We start from the raw sequence: 20632 nt of genomic DNA on the forward strand, positions 1-20632 counted from the left end.
CCATGATTTACTTGTGGGATGTATATTATCTATATTTACCCTTCAGCTACAAAATGTCTTTATTTTTATAAAAGTAAATATATAAAGAAATTTAAATCCCATTTTCTTTCCTCTTGGGGAAGATAATTGCAGTAATCTCGTGCCCAGCAGTGATTGTTATTTTATTTCATTCATTCATTCATTCATTCATTCATTCATTCATTCATTCATTCATTCATTCATTCGGATTTGTATGCCGCTCTTCTCCGAGGACAGATTGACTGCCAATTGAATAGAAAATTCGTATTTTCTGTGCTTTTAAGTTCCTATGAGACTTACTTTTTTTCCTAAGACAAGATAAAATGTACCAATTTGCAGGTGGAAAACATTTAAATGTGATATACTGTATAGGAAAATACCAGGCTGTCAAAGTGCTACAGAACTGTTAACATTTCAAAAAGCTGTGCCAGGAAATGTCTATATTACTGAAGAATAACAGTGCGAGTCATTGTATTAAACTGTATTCATATCAGTTTAAACATCTCAATTTTTCCTGGGATTTGTTTTAAAAAATATAAGCTGCTCCTTAAGCCTCAGAATTTTAGTTCCATATAGTTGTCATGTAGTATTTATTGTTAATTCGGCTCTAACACGTAGCGCACAGAGAGTGAAGTTAAAGAAAAACTACAGGAATTTTATAATATATTTTGATAAATTCAGAGTACGCAAAGTCACAGACATAGTATTATTAGAACGACTTTTATTAATGCACTACTTCAAGAATAGTTTAAATAACAATTCTTGACAGAAGTCTTTCATTAATACCTTAATGGCAAATGGTATAAATTTTAAGATGCCATTTAAGAGAGCTATTGTTAAATTAATAAAATGTTGAAAGTCATCTCTCGTATTACACAGTTTAAAAGGGTTCAAATTTCTTTACTAAGAAACTATTTCCTAAGAGGAAGAAATATTTAAGATTTCCTTTCATGAGCTCTAAAAAACTGAAAATGAGTGTCATGTGCAAATGTTCTGAGAGCAAACAGTTGTATAAAAACATTCATAAAAATGTATCAAACATAAAAGAAAAATGGTTTACAAATATTTGTATCATGAATTCTAATCATCATCAGAATCTGAATCATATTTCTTCCCTCTGATTGTTTTCTTATCCAATTTTGTGAAAAAGGTTCCAAACTTCTTTTGGCTTTGGAAAGGCGGCTCTGTTAAGTTGCCACTAAAAAAGAAGAAATTTGTAATATTCAAAATATCCTTTAAGGTAATAGCTTTCTAAAAAAGCAATTTATTAGACATCTCTGGCAAAACACAAATTAGAAGTACAATTGTCTGAAGCCAACTCTCCCTGTCCCATGCCCTTACATCAGTACATTAAAAAAGGGATACATTATTTTGCTTCATAAATTATAGCAAAAATTTTAAACAATTAACAGGTGCAATAAATCATAAGCAATGCCTTGCTTGATCAGATCCCTGGCCCATCTAGTACACAATTGGTCCATATCATCAATTGGCCAACCATCTTATTTTTTTTATAAAATGGCACCCACAAACTAGTTAATTTTTGTTTGGGGACTGTTATCGCTGTTGTCTTTTAGTAGATTAGGGAAGGATGTTGAAAATTTGTAGTAGTATTTAGAATGATTGACAACTGAGAATGATTTGAAAATCAAAGTGGATGAGGAAAAATTAAATGTGGTTGGATTGATGGTTGAAAAGTGGAGACAGCAGGCAAAAGGACAAGGTACTGAACAAAGGAAAAATAAATAAATAAGGAAACCTGAATGGGAAGGATATTGGAATTGAAAAAGGAATTTGATTAGTGCCAAACCCAGTGGCATTCAAACTCAAGATTGTTCCAAGAAAATGAAAGAGAAAGAAAGATAGCAGAATATGCAAGTGCCTGGAAATTTATTTCAGGTTTCCATGTTTATGAGCCTCTGGTAAAAATTGATGGCCTTTGATAATAGGCGGCTAATGAAAAATGTTAGTTTTGTTTTAAATAAAATCAATAAAATTGGGAGATGCCACGGAAATCCGAGTGTCTGAAAGCCTCAAGGATCTGGAAAAAGTTCATACATAATTCAAGAAAGGCGGTACAGTATTACTTTTTGTGCAGAACGATTCCGATTTGATATAGTCCCAGCATTACTTCTGGAGGCTTCAGGAAAGCTTCCTGAAGCCTCAGATGCAAAAAAACCAGCACAACGAGCAAACCGGAAATCTGTTTTTCTGAACTTCCGGTTTGCCCATTTTTTCACCGTCCCAGGATTTTGTAAAGCCTGTGCTCATGCGCGGGGATGGGATGGATTGCGTGCATCACAGGGACAGCATGGGTGCATGCATGGGAAGAGGGAATGGGTGTGGGCGCATGCTAGCACATGCACACACACCCTTTTGGTACGTGAATCAGAAAAGGTTCCCTATCACTGGTATAGGCTCTCTGTAATCTGGCACATTTTATATTAGATATAGACATATGAATTAGACATAAATAAAAATATATAAAAGGCATGTATTTTATAAAAAGTATAAAAATATTAGTAAAATACATATTAGAAAATCAGGGAAGCCTAAAAATAATTTAATAGAATATCAATTTTATTACTTTGCCAAGATTTTTTTAATATTAAGAATATTATATAACAGTATATCAGCTACTAATGTAAGATTCATTTTATTTACCTGTAATTGATGACATCTGCACAACCTAATCTCCATTCTAAAGTCTCTGTGGTAAATTCATCTGTGTTGCCAAGATCAGTAAATCCAACCACATAATCTTGCGTTTTCCCGTCTTTTAATAGTGCTAATGTGGGAATGATCTTGATGCGAAGTCTCTCACAAAGAAATGGTGATTTTTCAGCATTTAACTTGATAAACTTTGTTTCAATATGCTTTTTTGCAAGTATTGTTAAATGCTTATCTAATATTAAGCATCTGAGGAAAAAATAATTTTAAAAAATACATTAAAAGGTAAAATATAAAGTCATGTCTTTCTTTCTAACTCAAGTAAAGCTGTGCAAAGCATTTGAAGTGTGCTTTCATGTTTCTGCAGTCCGCATTTTTGGAGCATTAGATGCTCTGAAGTATAAGACATACCTAGCTTTTGGGGAAGAAAACATGAAGAAAAAAATCTGCCTCTGCCTCCCAGCAATTTGCCTCCTTGCAACAAACAGTACGGATAATATACACTGTTTGTGGTGTATTTCTGTGCATGTGTCCCCGACTCATAGAAAATAGCAATGAATTGGAGAAATCTACATTGTACCAGAAAGTTTTCCTAAATGTAGTCACACTAACTCCCCCCAATCGTTTAAAAAGATCTACTACAAACGTGACTAAGTCAGGGTCTGCCTTATCTCAATACTACAACAGGACACTGTTACATTTGAGACTATACTTGTACAGATGCTTTCTGGAAGTATATGTTATTCTCGGCTATTTAAAAGATAATACAATAACACTGGATCAAGTGTTCGGATCAAGCATTGATCTGTCTTCAGATCAAGCATTTATTTTAAAAAGCTTCTTCATTTTGTTGTCTAGAACAACAATAAAGCAGTCTTTTAAAAATAAGTCTAATAATGTAAACATTCTATAGGCATTTATAGTTATCAAGATCTTACCTCCTTGCAGCAAACAGAAAATAGCCAATTTCAGCAGTCTGATTAGCAAAAGAAAATAAAGATCTGCCTCTGCCTCCATCCCCCAACAATTTGCCTCCTTGCAGAAAACAGCCCTTCACTTTCAGTTTTAGTCAGCCTGATTAGCACAAACGGCTAATAGTTTCAGGCTGCAGGGATTGCCAGAGCCTATTTCTTGCGTGTAGCCTGAAACAGCTGAAGGTTGGGAAGCCAACAGTCACTTGTTTGTGCACTGTTTGTTGCAAGGAGGCAAATTGCTGAGAGGCAGAGGCCAAAGAGTGGAGGTATGTGGGTGAGGTTACATTCTAGGTATAAAACACACCCAATTTTTCACCCTCTTTGGGGGGGGGGGAGTATTGTGTTTTATAATCTAAAAAATACGGTTTATAGTTGCTTTACCAGCAGAACAGCTGAAATATTTTCTCCACATTTATGCATATAAATGCACAGATGTCTGGAAATGAGCCAAGTAAATATGGTCATTTCAACATTTTCAAGACGGGCACTTCAGGAAGGCATCTTCAGATGCTTTGCACCACCTAAAAACACTGCAAGTGCTATTTGAAGTATGTTTTGCTATGCCAAAGGTACAGTCATAGAATCAAAGTTAAAATGGACTTGTAAGTAATTTAATCCAAGCTACTTTTCAGTAAAGGAACTCCCTGAACAATCCCTGATGAAAGTCTGTCATCTTGTCCATTTGAAAGAGTGAAACAAGGTCCATTATTGTTCTAGGCATAGTATTCTGCTATTTAAGACTTCTTATCTTCAGGAAAATATGACTTATACAGATATAATTAAATATTAAAATCAGTGTAAACATACCCAAACTTTATTTTTAAAGTTCTCTTCATTTTGACTTTGGGAGTTGATACTGTGAAAAATGCAACAATTGAACCTGAAAGATCATTACCGTCAGGTTTTCCAATAAATCTTTCAGATAATTTATTTATTTATTAGATTTGTATGCTGCCCCTCTCTGGAGACTCAGAGCGGCTCTAATTGTCCTTAGAGTCACTGAGTTATTTCCTATCTTCAGCAAACCATTATCAACTTCCTTCAATATGGTTTGGCATGATCTTGAGATCCATTATTATAGTATTATAGTTATTCAACAAACAATGGCTAAACAAATTACCATATTGTGAATGCAATTACAATTATGACTAGACATTTGCAGCTGCTTTTGTAAAGGGCTCATAAATTTAAAAATATGACAATTCTATACATTAACTAGAAAGGAATTTCAATTTAACAATGAGATTTATTTATTTATTTATTTATTTATTTATTTATTATTTGGATTTGTATGCCGCCCCTCTCCGAAGACTCGGGGCGGCTCACAACAAGTGAAAAACAATCCAATACAATCCAATTAATTAAAATATTATAACTTTAAGAGAATCCCCAATACTAACATACACACATACAGGCATACCATATATAACTTCAACGTGCCCAGGGGGAGATATTTAGTTTCCCCATGCCTGACGGCAAAGGTGGGTTTTGAGGAGTTTACGGAAGGCAGGAAGAGTAGGGGCAGTTCTGATCCAATTCAGTCAGTATCGGAGTTGGTTCCAGAGGGCCGGTGCCGCCACAGAGAAGGCTCTCCCCCTGGGGCCCGCCAACCGGCATTGTTTAGTTGACGGGACCCGGAGGAGGCCCACTCTGTGGGACCGAATCGGTCGCTGGGATTCGTGCGGCAGAAGGCGGTCTCGGAGATATTCTGGTCCAGTGCCATGAAGGGCTTTAAAGGTCATAACCAACACTTTGAATTGTGACCGGAAACTGATCGGCAGCCAATGCAGACTGCGGAGTGATGGTGAAACATGGGCATACCTGGGTAAGCCCATGACTGCTCTCGCAGCTGCATTCTGCACGATCTGAAGTTTCCGAACACTTTTCAAAGGTAGCCCCATGTAGAGAGCATTACAGTAGTCGAACCTCGAGGTGATGAGGGCATGAGTGACTGTGAGTAATGAGTCCCGGTCCAGATAGGGCCGCAACTGGTGCACCAGGCGAACCTGGGCAAACGCCCCCCTCGCCACAGCCGAAAGGTGGTTCTCTAATGTCAGCTGTGGATCGAGGAGGACGCCCAAGTTGCGGACCCTCTCTGAGGGGGTCAATGATTCCCCCCCCAGGGTAATGGACGGACAGATGGGATTGTCCTTGGGAGGCAAAACCCACAGCCACTCCGTCTTATCCGGGTTGAGCTTGAGTCTGTTGACACCCATCCAGGCCCCAACAGCCTCCAGGCACCGGCACATCACTTCCACCGCTTCGTTGACTGGGCATGGGGTGGAGATGTAAAGCTGGGTATCATCGGCATATTGATGATACCTCACCCCATGTCCTTGGATGATCTCACCCAGCGGTTTCATGTAGATGTTAAATAGCAAGGGGGAGAGGACCGACCCCTGGGGTACTCCACAAGGGAGAGACCTCGGAGTCGACCTCTGACCCCCCACTAACACCGACTGCGACCGGCCAGAGAGGTAGGAGGAGAACCACTGGAGCACAGTGCCTCCCACCCCCAACCCCTCCAACCGGTGCAGAAGGATACCATGGTCGATGGTATCGAAAGCCGCTGAGAGATCGAGGAGCACCAGGACAGAGGATAAACCCCTGTCCCGGGCCCGCCAGAGATCATCCATCAACGCGACCAAAGCGGTTTCCGTGCTGTAACCGGGCCTGAAGCCCGACTGCTGGGGACCTAGATAATCGGCTTCTTCCAAGGACCGCTGGAGCTGGAGTGCCACCACCTTCTCGACAACCTTCCCCATGAAGGGAAGGTTGGAGACTGGACGATAGTTGTTAAGTACTGCTGGGTCCAGGGAAGGCTTCTTGAGGAGGGGGCGCACAAGCGCTTCTTTATAGAGTGATGGAAAAACTCCCCTCCCCAAGGAAGCGTTGGCAATCTCCTGGGCCCAGCTCCGTGTCACCTCCCTGCTGGCCGAGACCAACCAGGAGGGACACGGATCCAGTAAACAGGTGGCGGAACTCACAGCTCCAATGGCCTTGTCCACTTCATCAGGTGTCACCAGATCAAACTCTTCCCAGACAGGTGGACAAGTACGTGCCCCAGTCACCTCGACTGACTCGTTGTCAGCCGACTCTGTTTTACAATTGGAGTCGAGGTCGGCCCGGATCTGAGTGACTTTATCAGCGAAAAACGTGTTAAACTCCTCGGCACTACTCTGCAAGGGCTCCCCAACTCCCCCCTGGTTAAGAAGGGAGCGGGTCACCCTAAACAGAGCGGCCGGGCGGGATTCCGCTGATGCAATCAAGGCGGCATGGTACGCGCATCTTGCCGCCTTGAGCGCCACTTTGTAAGTCTTAATAAAAGCTCTTACAAGTGTTCGATCAGATTCAGACCTACTCTTCCTCCATCGCTTCTCTAGACGTCTCTTTTGGCGTTTCAACTCCCGGAGCTCCTCGTTGAACCATGGAGCTCTACGGGGTCTAGCGCCACGGAGAGGTCGCAAAGGCGCAATCCGGTCGAGAGCCTCTGCAGCAGCCGTATTCCAGGCCTCCGCAAGAGACTCTGCCGAACTGTGGATGAGTGCCTCTGGAATAACCCCAAGCGCCGTCTGGAAACCCTCTGGATCCATTAGGCGTCTGGGGCGGAACATCTTCATTGGTTCCGCCTCCCTGCGGGGAAGGATTGGAGCCAGGAAGTCAAGCCGTAGTAGAAAATGGTCTGACCATGACAAAGGCACTGCTTCTAAGCCCCTTAGTCTCAGACCATTGCTCAGTTGCTCGGAAAGGAATACCATGTCAGGTGCGTGCCCCCCCTCATGAGTTGGACCCCGTACTACTTGAGTCAGGTCCATGGCTGTCATGGTGGCCATGAACTCCTGTGCCAACCCCGAGGTTTCGCCGAGTGACGGCAGGTTGAAGTCCCCCAAGACAATAAGTCTGGGGAACTCCACCGCCAACCCGGCTACCTCCTCGAGTAGCACAGGCAGGGCTTTTGACACGCAGCTGGGAGGCAGGTACGTGAGAAATAAGCCCACCTGAACCCCTAAGTCCAACCTCATCAAGAGTGACTCGCAACCCGCAATTTCCGGAGCAATGAGTCCACGTAGGCAAAGGCTCTCCCTGGCTATAATAGCCACTCCTCCCCCCCTTCCCTGGGGTCGAGGTTGATGCCATATCTGAAACCCAGCTGGGCAAATTTCGGAGAGAGGAACACCTCCCTCCGGGCCCAGCCAGGTTTCAGTGATACATGCCAGGTCGGCCTCCTCATCCAGGCTCAAATCCCGGATGAGGAGAGCTTTATTTACCACCGACCTGGCATTAAGGAGCAGCAACCTGAGTCCAGGGCCAGAGTTACACTCATCACCAGTACCCAAGATTGGGCTCACAGAGTTGGAACAAGGGACCGTTATTAAGCAACGGTCTCTCGTTCCCCTGGAACGGCTAACTCTGTGACCCCCGCCATATCTGCCTCTCCCCAGCAACACAGGGATATTCCGGCCCTCTGCCACCCCAGAGATCAATGCCCCTTCCTCCCCTGCCTCCCGAGCGTCAGGTGGGCCAATTCTGTCACTCATACTACTGTCACTCATCCCATCCATACCATATTCCCACCCACCCCAACCATCACACTCATACTCATTCATTCCATATACAACATTGAATCTACTCCAGTCATCCATTAATTAGAAACACCCCCCAATATTAAAATATTATTTCTGAATAACCACTATAGTGTTAATAATATTTAACTGGAACAATAACAACAGAGTTGCCATTCAGCAACCTTAGTGATTTATATTTTTTATGAGGAATAACGGCTCTTCTGATGCCTAGATCAGTGTTTTTCAACCAGTGTGCCGTGGCACACTAGTGTGCCGCGAGACATGGTCAGGTGTGCCGCGAAGCTCAGAGAGATAAAGAAAACAAGAGAAAGAGAGAAAGAAAGAGCAAGAGAGAAAAAGAAAACAAGAGAGAAAGCAAGCAAGAGAGAGAAAGAAAGCGAGAGAGAGAAAGAAAGAAAGAAAGAAAGAGAAAAGAGAGAAAGAAAGCAAGAGAGAGAGAGAGCAAGAGAGAGAAAGAAAGCAAGAGAGAGAGAAAGAGAGGGAGGGAAGGTGGGAGAGAGAAAGACATAGAGGGAAGTAGGGAGGGAGAGAGAAAGAGAGCAAAAAAGAGGAAAGAAGCAAGAGAGAAAGAGGGATGGAGAGAGAGAGAAAAAAAGAGGGAGAGAAAGAGGGAGAGAGAAATACTGTAGAGCAAAAGGGAGGAATAGAGAATTTTTTTGTCCAACTTTTTTTAGCGCCCCCCCCTCAATGTGCCCCATGGTTTTGTAAATGTAAAAAATGTGCCGCGGCTCAAAAAAGGTTGAAAATCACTGGCCTAGATTATAAGATAAACATTGGTTCACTTTAAGAGATTAAATTGCTAAAAATATATACTAACTCAGTCAGTACTAGGAAAAGAGTTTCCAATTTTTCTGAGTTATTTATGGTTTTAGGAAGGATTACCTGAATGTTGAATCTCTATAAAAATGACAGACCACATTTTTGCTCCCTTTCACTTCTTGAAAAAAATCTCGCTCACTGGGGATTTCTCGGTATTCTCCATGGCCTTTTGAAAGCCATTCCTATTAATAAGAATACAAAGTTTTACATTTGATGCCATGAAAGAAATCATCTCAAATTAATCTCATAAGATTATAATTCTACGATTATTGTGTGAGGAAAAGTTCTACTACTGTGTTTCCCCAAAAATAAGACAGGGTCTTATTTTCTTTTGACACCCCCACCCCCAAAATAAGGGCTAGGTCTTATTTTTGAGGTGGTCTTATTATTTTTGAGTGCAGGAGGCAGCAAGCTCACCAGCCCCATCCTCTCCATCCCACCACCTGCCTGCCTCCAGCCGCAATGACCCAAATTCATTGAACACCCTGGCTTCCACCTGCCCTGCTTTGAACAGCTGACTGTGCTGCTCTGGCCTCGCGGGGGCTCTTCAGCCTCCTGCTAGCACTGCTTTTGGCCATGTTGCTGGGCTGTTACTGCCTGTCCAGGGTGAATTGCCCAAATCTATACCCTCCGAAGCACCCCCTTGCTGCCGGTGGAACTGTGCTGCCTGCACCACCTTGCACAGCCAACGTGAGAGATAGTGCCCAGCATGGCAAGGGCCTGAAGAGTGTTGGGCTCAACTCGTAACCAGCAGGGTGCAGCACTGAGATGACTTTCAGGAAGGCGTTCAGCAGCCCAAAGGCAGCAGCAGGTGAAGCGGCTTGGCTCCACCAGTTGCCGCTGGCAAGGGCCCTAGCAGGCTGACAGTTGGAGGGGGTGCACTCCGGAGGTCATAGATCTTGATCGACTCATCCCATGCCATGCAGGAGCAGCCCAGCAGGGTGGCCGAGAGCAGCGCTGCCAGGAGGGCGAAGAGTTCCTGTGAACCTATGTGTGTGTTTGTGTGTGTGTGTGAGAGAGAGAGCACACTGCCACCAGCCCTGGTATACAGTAACTCTCGGAGGTTGGATCGGATCTCTCTCTTTCTCACACTCACTCCAAGGCAGCTCCATTCCTTTACTTACCTGCTTCCTAGCTCCATTCTTTACTGCATGTGCAAGACAGAAAAAACTCAATCCTGCTTTTCATAAAGATTTTAAATTACTCTTGTATATTTTCCTGAGTTTTCTATATTGCTATAGTAGCTAGTCCTATACCTGACTATATGGAATTAGGTAGTCTAAATCATACCAAGTCAATAGAGGTTTCTCCCAATGTGCATAGGACCAAATCCTGAGACAATTCATATGTGTATTTCACTGAATCTGTTAATCTATTTTAGATTAAATTTGCAATGGTTGATTGTAAGGCTGTAATAATAAACATATGAATGACTAAAACTCTCAGATTTTAATGGAATTTACTAATTCACTATTTAATTTAATTTCATCTCAAATCCATGATGGGAAACATGCTATCGTTTTGTTAATATCATCTATTTATGTGTTAATGGGCTACAAGTGCCCTCGTTTGTAGAGATACTCCAAGATTATAAATTCAGTACAGGAGAAGGGATTTGGACCCTTATATTTATCACTTACCTGTTTTTGTTGCTGAGCTTTCTTGAGTGCTTCAAGCCTTCTTCGTTTGACAAGTTCCAGTTCATCTTCATCCATCTGGTCCAATTTTTGTATTTCAGCATCGAGCTGTTCTTCTATTATCTTAGCTGTCTGAAGCATTGGAGCTTCCATGGCTTTGGAAAATATGTTAACAGAAGTATTTGCATCCATTTTCTTTTTGAGTTCGCAGCAGACACATTAAACCTGAAAAAATGACATAGATTTTAAGTTAGAACCAGACAAGATAAAAGATATTACAATAACAATTGTATACACGGTGTTATAAAAATATCAATGGAATTTGAAAGCAGATTCCACATAGTGTTATGAGTCTTCGGAGAGGGGCGGCATATAAATCTAATTAATTAATTAATTAGATTTATATGCCGCCCCTCTCCAAAGACTCATAACACTATGTGGAATCTGCTAATTAATTAATTAATAATATTGAATTGAAAAACTGACTGCAGTTGATTCTTTTGCTTTAGTTAAATAGTGGTTCTTGATAGAAGAATTATTGACAGCATTGACTTTGTTCTGATTATTTGGTTTAACTTTCAGACTTGTACCAGGGGTGGTGGTGGAGAGGGGGAGGAATTGTTATAGAGCAGGGATGTCAAACTCAAGGTTCAGGGGGCTGGATCTGTCCAGTGGGGTGCTTAGGTCTGTCCCACGAGGCCACCCTGGAAACAGTGAACGATTGGCCCACCATGCCTCTGCCAGCAAAAATGAAGCTTGGGAGAGCCGCACATGGCTCTCCTGAACTTTGTTTCACTGGCAGATGGTTGCAGCCAAAAACAGAGCTTGCGAGCCCTTCTGAGTTTCATTTTCACTGCCAGAGCACTTGGGTCACCACAGGTGCCCCCAGCACAATTGACGTTGTGAGCTGGCCACACCCATATTCAAAAGTGACTTTGAATAATTTAAGAATCCAATCTGACAAATTATCAATCATTAATTACAAAATTGGGCTCAGAATCAATTCATTTTGAATATATAATTTTCAAAACACACTGAGCAGGATACTATGATTCATTCTTGTTCTTTCAAAGCATGAATAAAATGCATGTTTCTCTCTCCACAAAGAAAAAGTAAGTGTAAACTTGCGCTGGGATGAAAGAAATCAGTCTGTTTTTCCATTCTCAGATTACTGATCGCGAAGAGCAAAATTTTGAAGAGCAAGATTTCAGGGGAGAGGCAAGGATACTATCTGGACTTTGGAAGCCTTTTTAAAAATACCAATGCTCTCTTTGCCATTATTGGTAAATATAAATGCCTTTTTGATGGAATCTAATTCTATCTTTAACAATGACTAACCTGGACTTGCCAGTTTAGACATAAGAATGTAGTAACAAGATTTGAAATAATTAAATAGCATTGGATTATCTAATGAAAGTGTTAACTAGAACACTTGTTTAGTAAATATTCTTGAAAAAAATCATAAAATACCAAATGCTATTTTGATAATAAAAAGAATAGACAAGCATACAGACAAGAAAATAGTATCAGAAATGAAAGAAAATTTCATGTGGCATTAGCGTAAGATCTCAGTTTAAAAAATCTGGTTACCAAATAAAGACCTCCGGGCTAACATGCTGATAAGAATGACAAAATGATTGCTTCTTAGTTATATTTTATAATAATGAATTGTGATACTAATACAATATATCATTGTTGCTAAATTAGACAAACACCTAAATCAAATTCATGTACAGTAATCCCTCCCTACTTCACGGTTCATCTTTCACAGATTCGCTATTTCACAGGTTTTCAAAGGGGGCTTAAATCCATTAAAATATTTAAATCCATTAAAAATTCATAAAATTATTTTACAGTACTACTGTACTCTATTAAAGAAACTGGTAGGATATCACATGTAGTTTCAGCTGGGAAACATTATAGAATGAATGTTTAATGCAATGGGTGGGTTTTAAAAGTCCAAATACTTGTTAAATACATAAAAAATATATTTCCTCTACTTCACGGAAATTCATTTTTCATGGGTGGTCTTGGAAAGCATCCCCAGCAAAAAACTAGGGGTCACTGTACACACAAAGGTGCTTCACTTATTGCATTCAAAATATCCATAATTGAATTCAGGATATGCTACAAGAAAATAGCAATTCCTAAATGTGTTTCTTACTCTAGAAAAGAAATTCAGCAAAGCAACATATTATAAACCCTTTTTCAGAAATATAAGGCATTTAATCAAACATTAAAAATATCTCTCATAGTAGGCACAATCTTAGAAAGGGTATCTTATTCTTCATAACACAAATGCTTCTGTGGAATTGATACTTTTAAGCTTTACTTTTCATAACCCACTTTTAACAATGGAAAATTAGAAGAATAGAATAGAATTCTTTATTGACCAAGTGTGATTGGACACACAAGGAACTTGTTTTGGTGCAGATGCTCTCAGTGTACATGAAAGAAAAAGAAGGGAGGGAGAAGTTTACTACATCCACCTATTTTGCTTTGCAACTCAGGGTCCCATCTACAATTTAACAAGGTAAAGATTTTGAGTGACCTTAGTATTTCCCCCATCCCCAAAATACGGATTCCCCCAAAATAGTTGGGTCGTTGTTTTGCGAACCCCATGACATTCTGTAAAATATTTTTCATCAAAATCAACGGAGCAAGATGCAAAGTTAATTATATTCTACTTAAGTATTGATGACATCATGCTTCATATTCTGGACATATGATTTCAATTAAGAAGATTTTGAAATATCACACGTTGTAGAAAAAGCGATTTCTGCTAGGAAAGGTAAGGAAAATATACTTACGTATATCCATACTAAGCAGACCCCTACATCTAAAACCAACATAGATGCATCCAACTCATTACTCGTCTACATCCTCATCATCCTCAAGTCTTTCCAAAAGAAATACGGAGACATAAACACTGTTTATTTGTATCGTTTCGAGATCCAGGCAACCAAACAGTAATGATTCAACCTGATACTTACTAGTTAGAAATGGAAAGGCCACAAAGGAACGCTCCTCAGCGTAGAAGCAAAAAAAATCTCCTTGAGCCTGTCGCCCAACCGCCCCCCCTCCAAAAGAGCCCCCCCAAAGGAACCCCGACGCCCCACGCGTTGACGCAGCAAGCGAACCTGGTCACTCCGGGAGCCCCGCGCATGCGCCTCTTAATCCTCCGTGGCGCGTCCCGAAGACGTGTTATTGTTGACGCAGCCTTTAGCTGTCAAAAGGCGGCGATCCTTTCTGCGCCTGCGTCGTGAGCATGGCCTTTCCCCCCCCCCTCCTGAATTACACGTGAGCCGGTTGGCTGCTTCGTGGCTTTACCTTCACGTTAATTAAAAGCTTGAGCGAGGGGCGTTGGTAACAAAAAGCAAAGCTTCCTGCGGCAACACGTACAGTTCCGCGAAGCGCTCATTCCGTTAGTTTGTAATAATCCACACAAGACGTTGAAAGAGACCCAACGCCCGGGTGCTCTGTCCCCCACCCCGAATCTCGGGATGTCCCTCAGCGAAAGATGGCGCATTCATGGGGCCTTTCTGCTGCTGAGGCGCGAGGTGCCCAGCGGCTCGGCTCCCCATCTCCCACCCAGTTGTTCAAGGCACGGATGCGCCCCAGTCCCGCCTTCAAGTTCCTGTCGAACACGGGCCCAGTTCACGCGCTCGGCTGCTGTTCGCCCTCCGTCCAGAGGAGGCGCTCGCCGCAGCCGGAAGTTCCCAGCCAGGCGTCCTGCCTTTTCTGCGCGCTGATTGCCTGCGCCTGCCGCGTGCCGGGGGCCAGGGGGAGTGAAGCGCCTGCGCGCACCGTCGGTCGCTGCTGAGTGGAGGGTTCGCGTTGGCCTCTCTCACCATATGTGCCCTCTCGCGTGTGGAAGCGGCTGGCTGGGCCCTGAGCAAGGAGAGCGAACGAGCGAGCCAGCCCCGGGAAGGCAGTTGCAACCATGGGCAAAAAACAGAAAAACAAGAGCGAAGACAGGTACCCAGAGCCCTGGACTGTGGCCTGGGTGGTCGGGGAGCACGAATAGCCGGCGGCTGCCGGCCCGGGGGGGGGGGCTCGCCCTGCGTGTCTTCCCCTCCCTCCACGCTGAGGCAGGCTGCGCGCAGGGACACCCCTTCCTTCCTCAGCCAGGGGTGTGTGTGAGGCCCTTCCTCTCTCACTCGGAGAACGACGTGACACTTCGGGCCAGAGAGAAGCTCGCGTGTCTCCTCGCGTGTGAAAGAGTGGGAGGGGGAAAGGGGGGGGGGGGACGAGGGAGCCGTCCGAATTCGCCCACACCTCGACCTTTGTGGGACTTCGTGGCTGGACTGCTTGCTTCTGAGGACTCGTCCGGTTACTTGTTTGCCTGTTCGTGAGCAGGAGCCTGTTAGTCATGTTTCCTTCGCAATTATTTAGGTGTGTGCGCTTTTTTGCTCGACTGCCACTTGGGTGCAGTCGCTTTTCCAGTTAGGAAAGCTGTAGAAATAGAATAGAATAGAATAGAATTATTTATTGGCCAAGTGTGATTGGACACACAAGGAATTTGTCTTTGGTGCAAATGTTCTCAGTGTACATAAAAGAAAAAGATACATTTGTCAAGAATCATGATGTACAAAACTTAATGATTGTCATAGGGGTCAAATAAGCAATGAGAAGGAAAATATTATTAAAAATCTTAATACAAGCCACAAGTTTACAGTCATAAGTGGGAGGGAATGGGTGATAGGAATGATGGGGAAAAACTAGTAGTAATACTGATGCAGATTTAGTAAATAGTTTGACACTGTTGAAACCCCCCTATTAACTAGGTTAGTTAATCTAGAACTAATCTAGTTCTAGATTATTTAAAGACTGTCAAATTTGGGGGCAACTGAAAGCCTGTGCTTTCACATATAGGCTTGGTCCTTTTAGCTCACAGCTGGCATGGAAAAGTTCTTGGGAAACAAGTTAGGATTCCTTGTTAACACTCTATTGAAGATAATTACAGTTTACTCTAGATTGTAGAATAGAATAGAATAGAATTTTTATTGGCCAAGTGTGATTGGACACACAAGGAATTTGTCTTGGTGCGTATGCTCTTAGCGTACATAAAAGAAAAATATACATTTGTCAAGAATCATTTGATACAACACTTAATGATTGTCATAGGGGTCAAATAAGCAATGAAGAAACAAACTATATTAATATAAATCTTAGGATACAAGCAACAAGTTACAATCATACAGTCTTAAGTGGGAGGAAAAGGATGCTAGGAATGATGAGAAAAAATTGTAGAAATAGAAGTGCAGATTTAGTAAAAACTGACTGTTGAGGGAATTATTTGTTTAGTAGAGTGATGGCGTTCAGGAAAAAAACTGTTCTTGTGTCTAGTTGTCTTGGTGTGTAGTGCTCTGTAGCAACATTTTGAGGGTAGGAGTTGAAACAGTTTGTGTTGAGGATGGGAGGGGTCAGTAAATATTTTCCCCGCCCTCTTTTTGACTCTTGCAGTATACAGCTCCTCAATGGAAGGCAGGCTGGCAGCAATTGTTTTTTCTGCAGTTCTGATTATCCTCTGAAGTCTGTGTCGGTCTAGTTGCACCAAACCAGACAGTTATAGAGGTGTAGATGACAGACTCAATGATTCCTGTGTAGAACTGTATCAGCAGCTCTTTGGGCAATTTGAGCTTTGAATTTGTCTGGTGCATATGTTCTCAGTGTACATAAAAGAAAAAGATACATTTGTCAAGAATCATGATGTACAAAACTTAATGATTGTCATAAGGGTCAAATAAACAATGGGAAGGAAAATATTATTAAAAATCTTAAGAATACAAGCCACAAGTTACAGTCATACAGTCATAAGTGGGAGGGAATGGGTGATAGGAATGATGGGAAAAAACTAGTAGTAATAGTGGTGCAGATTTAGTTAATAGTTTGACAGTGTTGACCTCCCCCCCCCCCCCAGATTAACTAGGTTAGTTAATCTAGAACTAGTCTAGACCTTGTCAGATTTGGAGGGAACTGAAGGTCTGTGCTTCCAGATATAGGCTTGGCCCTTTTAGCTCACAGCTGACGTGGAAAAGTTCATGGGAAACAAGTTACAATTCCTTGTTAACACTCTTTGTTGAAGATAATTACAGTTTAGATTGTATGACATTGTCTGGCTTTTCTTAAGTTGGCTATATTACAGAGACCTTTCTGGCCCAAATTGTCCTTCCTTTCTAGAAGAGTACAGTGGTATGAAGAATTAAAGGTTTTGCTCTTGGGGTTCTTGTGAAAGAAAAAGCTTTCTGCCTCATCTATGGGGTACTATTAACCCCTGTCTTGCTGCATTTCTCAACAGAGTTTCCTACATGACTTGTTTCTTGTAATTGTTGGAACCTCCAACATTTAGAGCAGGGATAAATTCCACATGACTACTTTTGCATGATCATTAGTGATAATTAACTGCTAGCCCTGTATTTTCAAAATTAAATATTGAATCCTCCTAGCTCCCTAAGATAACATGGTAAGAATCAGTTGACTATGATTTAAATGCTGATGAAATAGCCTGCTGCGGTTAGATATACAAGCATCACACTTGAAACAGAAGGCAATCTACTGGAAAATATAAGAACAGTATATCAATAGGTCAAAGCCCTGTGTTTTTAAAAACTGTTGAGTAAAATGATGCTTTGACTCTATCATTTTAATCCTAAACAAATATGGCAAGAAATCGGCCACCCCATACATTTTTAAAAAATATTGGTATGTATTTAATTCATTGGCATCCTTCAGTCTCAAAAGACTATGGTATCATGCTCTGGAAAGAGTCACTAAAATGCCATATGCAAAGCTGGGAGTAACGTCTCCAGAGCATGAGGCCTGGGCAGGTTAGTATGGAGGATAGACTTGTTACCTAAACAGCAGATCTCCCCTCTCCATTTCACCAACCTTAAGCCTGGTGAGAATCAAACTGCAATCAGGTAGCAGTCAGCAGAAGTAGCCTGCAGAACTGTATTCTAGCTACTGTGCCACTTCAATTCAATGGTGAAGCAGATTCACTTAACCATGTTATTAATCTAAGAACTGTAGTGATTCACTTAACAACTGTGGCAAGAAAGGTGGTGAAGTGGGGCAAAATTCAATTAACACCTCTCACTTAGTAACAGGAATGTTGGGCTCAATTGTCTGTTGAGTATTACCCTACAGCAGTGTTTTTCAACCAATGTGCCGCGAGACATGGTCAGGTGTGCCGTGGGGAAATTAAACATGGCTCCCCCAAACTACCATCCTTGCCAGGATATCCCGTTTGTGTTCATCGAAACAGGCCCAGGTTTCACTCTAAGTGAGTCTAAATATATTTATAAACTATATTAACTATATGTATAATATGTACTGTGTTAGAGTGTCATTTTGTGTCATTTTGGTTGGTGGTGTGCCCCAGGATTTTGCAAATGTAAAAAATGTGCCGCGGCTCAAAAAAGGTTGAACATCACTGCCCTACAGAATATACAGAAATTGTTTCCAGCAATATTATTTTGTTATAACTAGTTCTTTATGTTTGATTTTAAATTCAGGTGATGATTCTGTGATATTGGTTTATATGGCAAAAATTAAAAAAAACATCTCTTAAGTAATGGTTATATTTATCATTCTTTAAAAAAATAAAGATTTTATTAGGCAAAAGAAATGATGATTTTGTTTTATATTAACTTTTTATTTAAATACTGAGAAGAGTTTGGTGGTTGGAACAATGAGAAGATTAATAGTAGTGCAAACTTAGTAAATGGTTTGAGAATGTTGAGTATTTGTTTAGCAGAGTGATGGCATTTGGGGAAAAACTGTTCTTGTGTCTAGTTGTTCTGGTGTGCAGTGCTCTGTACTGTCATTTTAACAGTAGGAATTGAAGCAGTTTGTGTCCAGTATGCGAGGTGTCTGTAAATATTTTCCTCTTTTTGACTCATGTGGTATACAGGTCCTCAATGGAAGGCAGGTTGGTAGCAATTGTTTTTTCTGCAGTCACATTTGAGACAGAAATGTGAAAGTACACTGCTCAAAAAAATAAAGGGAACACTTAAACAACACAACATAACTCCAAGTAAATCAAACTTCTGTGAAATCAAACTATCCACTTAGGAAGCAACACTGATTGACAATCAATTTCACATGCTGTTGTGCACATTCAACTTTGTACAGAACAGAGTATTCAATGAGAATATTTCATTCATTCAGATCTAGGAGGAGTTATTTGAGTGTTCCCTTTAATTTTTTGAGCGGTATATTTACAATTCTAGATCATTAATTAAAAATTCATTGCATTTTTATATTTTGTAGTTCTTCATTAGTAGGAAATGATATCATTTATTTTACAGACAGATTGCTACATATTTATCAGGGATCAGAACAACTATTTTTATCTGTTTACTCAAGAAATTGTAATATAATTAAATTTATGATATTGGGAAAGATGCCTGGCTTTGATGAAGATGAAATTGGTACAAACACGTGTTGCTCATTTATATCCTCTTTTATTGGATGTGTATCCTAAACATTTTTCAGACTGATTCTTCCTAACTTTGCTTTTGAAGCAATTAGGGTGATGTTTGACAAGTAATTTCAGTTTATCTTCAATTATTGTCTCGTTTCTTTCTATCTAAACCCCTTTTCTCTACACTGTTGAACTTTCTTAAATATAGGGGCTCATATTGAAATTATTTCATAGAAACCTTCTATCCTCCAGACTATACAGATTGAGTTCATTAAGTCTTTCCTGATACGTTTTATGCTTAAGACCTTCCACCATTCTTGTAGCCCGTCTTTGTCAATATCTTTTTGTAGGTGAGGTCTCCAGAACTGTCAATTTTGTCAATATCTTTTTGTAGGTGAAGTCTCCAGAACTGAACACAGTATTCCAAATGTGGTCTCACCAGCATTCTATATAGCGGGATCATAATCTCCCTCTTCCTGCTTGCAGCCAAGCATCCTACTTGCTTTCCCTACCGCCTGACTGCACTGTTCACCCATTTTGAGACTGTCAGAAATCACTACCCCTAAATCCTTTTCTTCTGAAGTATTTGCTAACACAGAACTGCCAATACAATACTCAGATTGAGGATTCCTTTTCCCCAAGTGCATTATTTTACATTTGGAAACATTAAACCAGATGGCATCCACCCCAGAGTTCTTAAAGAACTCAGATCTGTCATTGCTACCCCCCTGACTGATTTGTTTAACCAATCCTTGTTAACAGGAGATGTTCCTGAGGATTGGAGAATGGCAAGTGTTGTGCCTATCCACAAGAAGGGCAGTAGAGAAGAAGCTGGTAACTACAGGCCAGTTAGCTTGACATCAGTTGTCGTTAAAATGATGGAGACTCTACTGAAAAAGAGGATAAATCAGCACCTAAAAAACAATAACTTATTGGACCCAAATCAGCATGGCTTTACTGAAGGCAAATCATGTCAGACTAATCTCATTGATTTCTTTGACTATGTCACAAAGGTGTTGGATGAAGGTGGTGCCGTGGATATTGCCTACCTGGACTTCAGCAAAGCCTTTGATACGGTTCCACATAAAGAGCTGATAGATAAATTAGTGAAGATTGGACTTAATCCCTGGATAGTTCAATGGATTTGCAGCTGGCTGAAGCATAGACACCAGAGGGTTGTTGTGAATGGCGAGTATTCTGAGCAGAGTCAGGTTACAAGCGGTGTGCCACAAGGGTCTTTTCTGGGTCCTATTCTTTTTAATATGTTTGTGAGTGACATAGGGGAAGGTCTGGTAGGGAAGGTTTGCTTATTTGCCGATGACTCTAAAGTGTGCAATAGGGTTGATATTCCTGGAGGCGTCGGCAATATGGTAAATGATTTAGCTTTACTAGATAAATGGTCAAAGCAATGGAAACTGCAGTTTAATGTTTCCAAATGTAAAATAATGCACTTGGGGAAAAGGAATCCTCAATCTGACTATTGTATTGGCAGTTCTGTGT

General features: G+C 41.3%; 2 protein-coding genes across 4 annotated transcripts in view; one reads left to right on the forward strand and one right to left on the reverse strand.

The window, feature by feature from the left end:
- Positions 1-722: 722 nt before the first annotated feature.
- On the reverse strand, positions 723-14415 carry TXNDC9 (thioredoxin domain containing 9). 3 transcript variants are annotated; one of them, XM_070750992.1, is made up of 5 exons: positions 13698-14415; positions 10708-10929; positions 9131-9249; positions 2683-2937; positions 723-1216 (listed from the first exon to the last, which is right to left on the reverse strand). In XM_070750992.1, the coding sequence occupies exons 2-5, from the start codon at positions 10894-10896 to the stop codon at positions 1099-1101; spliced, it is 681 nt and encodes a 226-aa protein (XP_070607093.1). In that variant the 5' UTR covers positions 10897-10929; positions 13698-14415; the 3' UTR covers positions 723-1098. The 3 variants fall into 3 exon arrangements, with proteins under 3 accessions (XP_070607093.1, XP_070607095.1, XP_070607094.1); XM_070750994.1 differs by having other exon boundaries at positions 14035-14406; XM_070750993.1 differs by having other exon boundaries at positions 13845-14386.
- A 53-nt stretch (positions 14416-14468) lies between these two features.
- The window catches only part of EIF5B (eukaryotic translation initiation factor 5B), a 31508-nt gene continuing 25344 nt past the window's right edge, over positions 14469-20632 (forward strand). The window contains exon 1 of the mRNA XM_070750991.1: positions 14469-14682. Coding sequence (XP_070607092.1) covers positions 14648-14682 — 35 coding nt within the window. The 5' untranslated portion in view covers positions 14469-14647. The remainder of the gene's footprint in view (positions 14683-20632) is intronic.

This window comes from Erythrolamprus reginae, chromosome 4 (genome assembly GCF_031021105.1).
Source record: "Erythrolamprus reginae isolate rEryReg1 chromosome 4, rEryReg1.hap1, whole genome shotgun sequence".
Taxonomy (NCBI): Eukaryota; Metazoa; Chordata; class Lepidosauria; order Squamata; family Dipsadidae; genus Erythrolamprus; species Erythrolamprus reginae.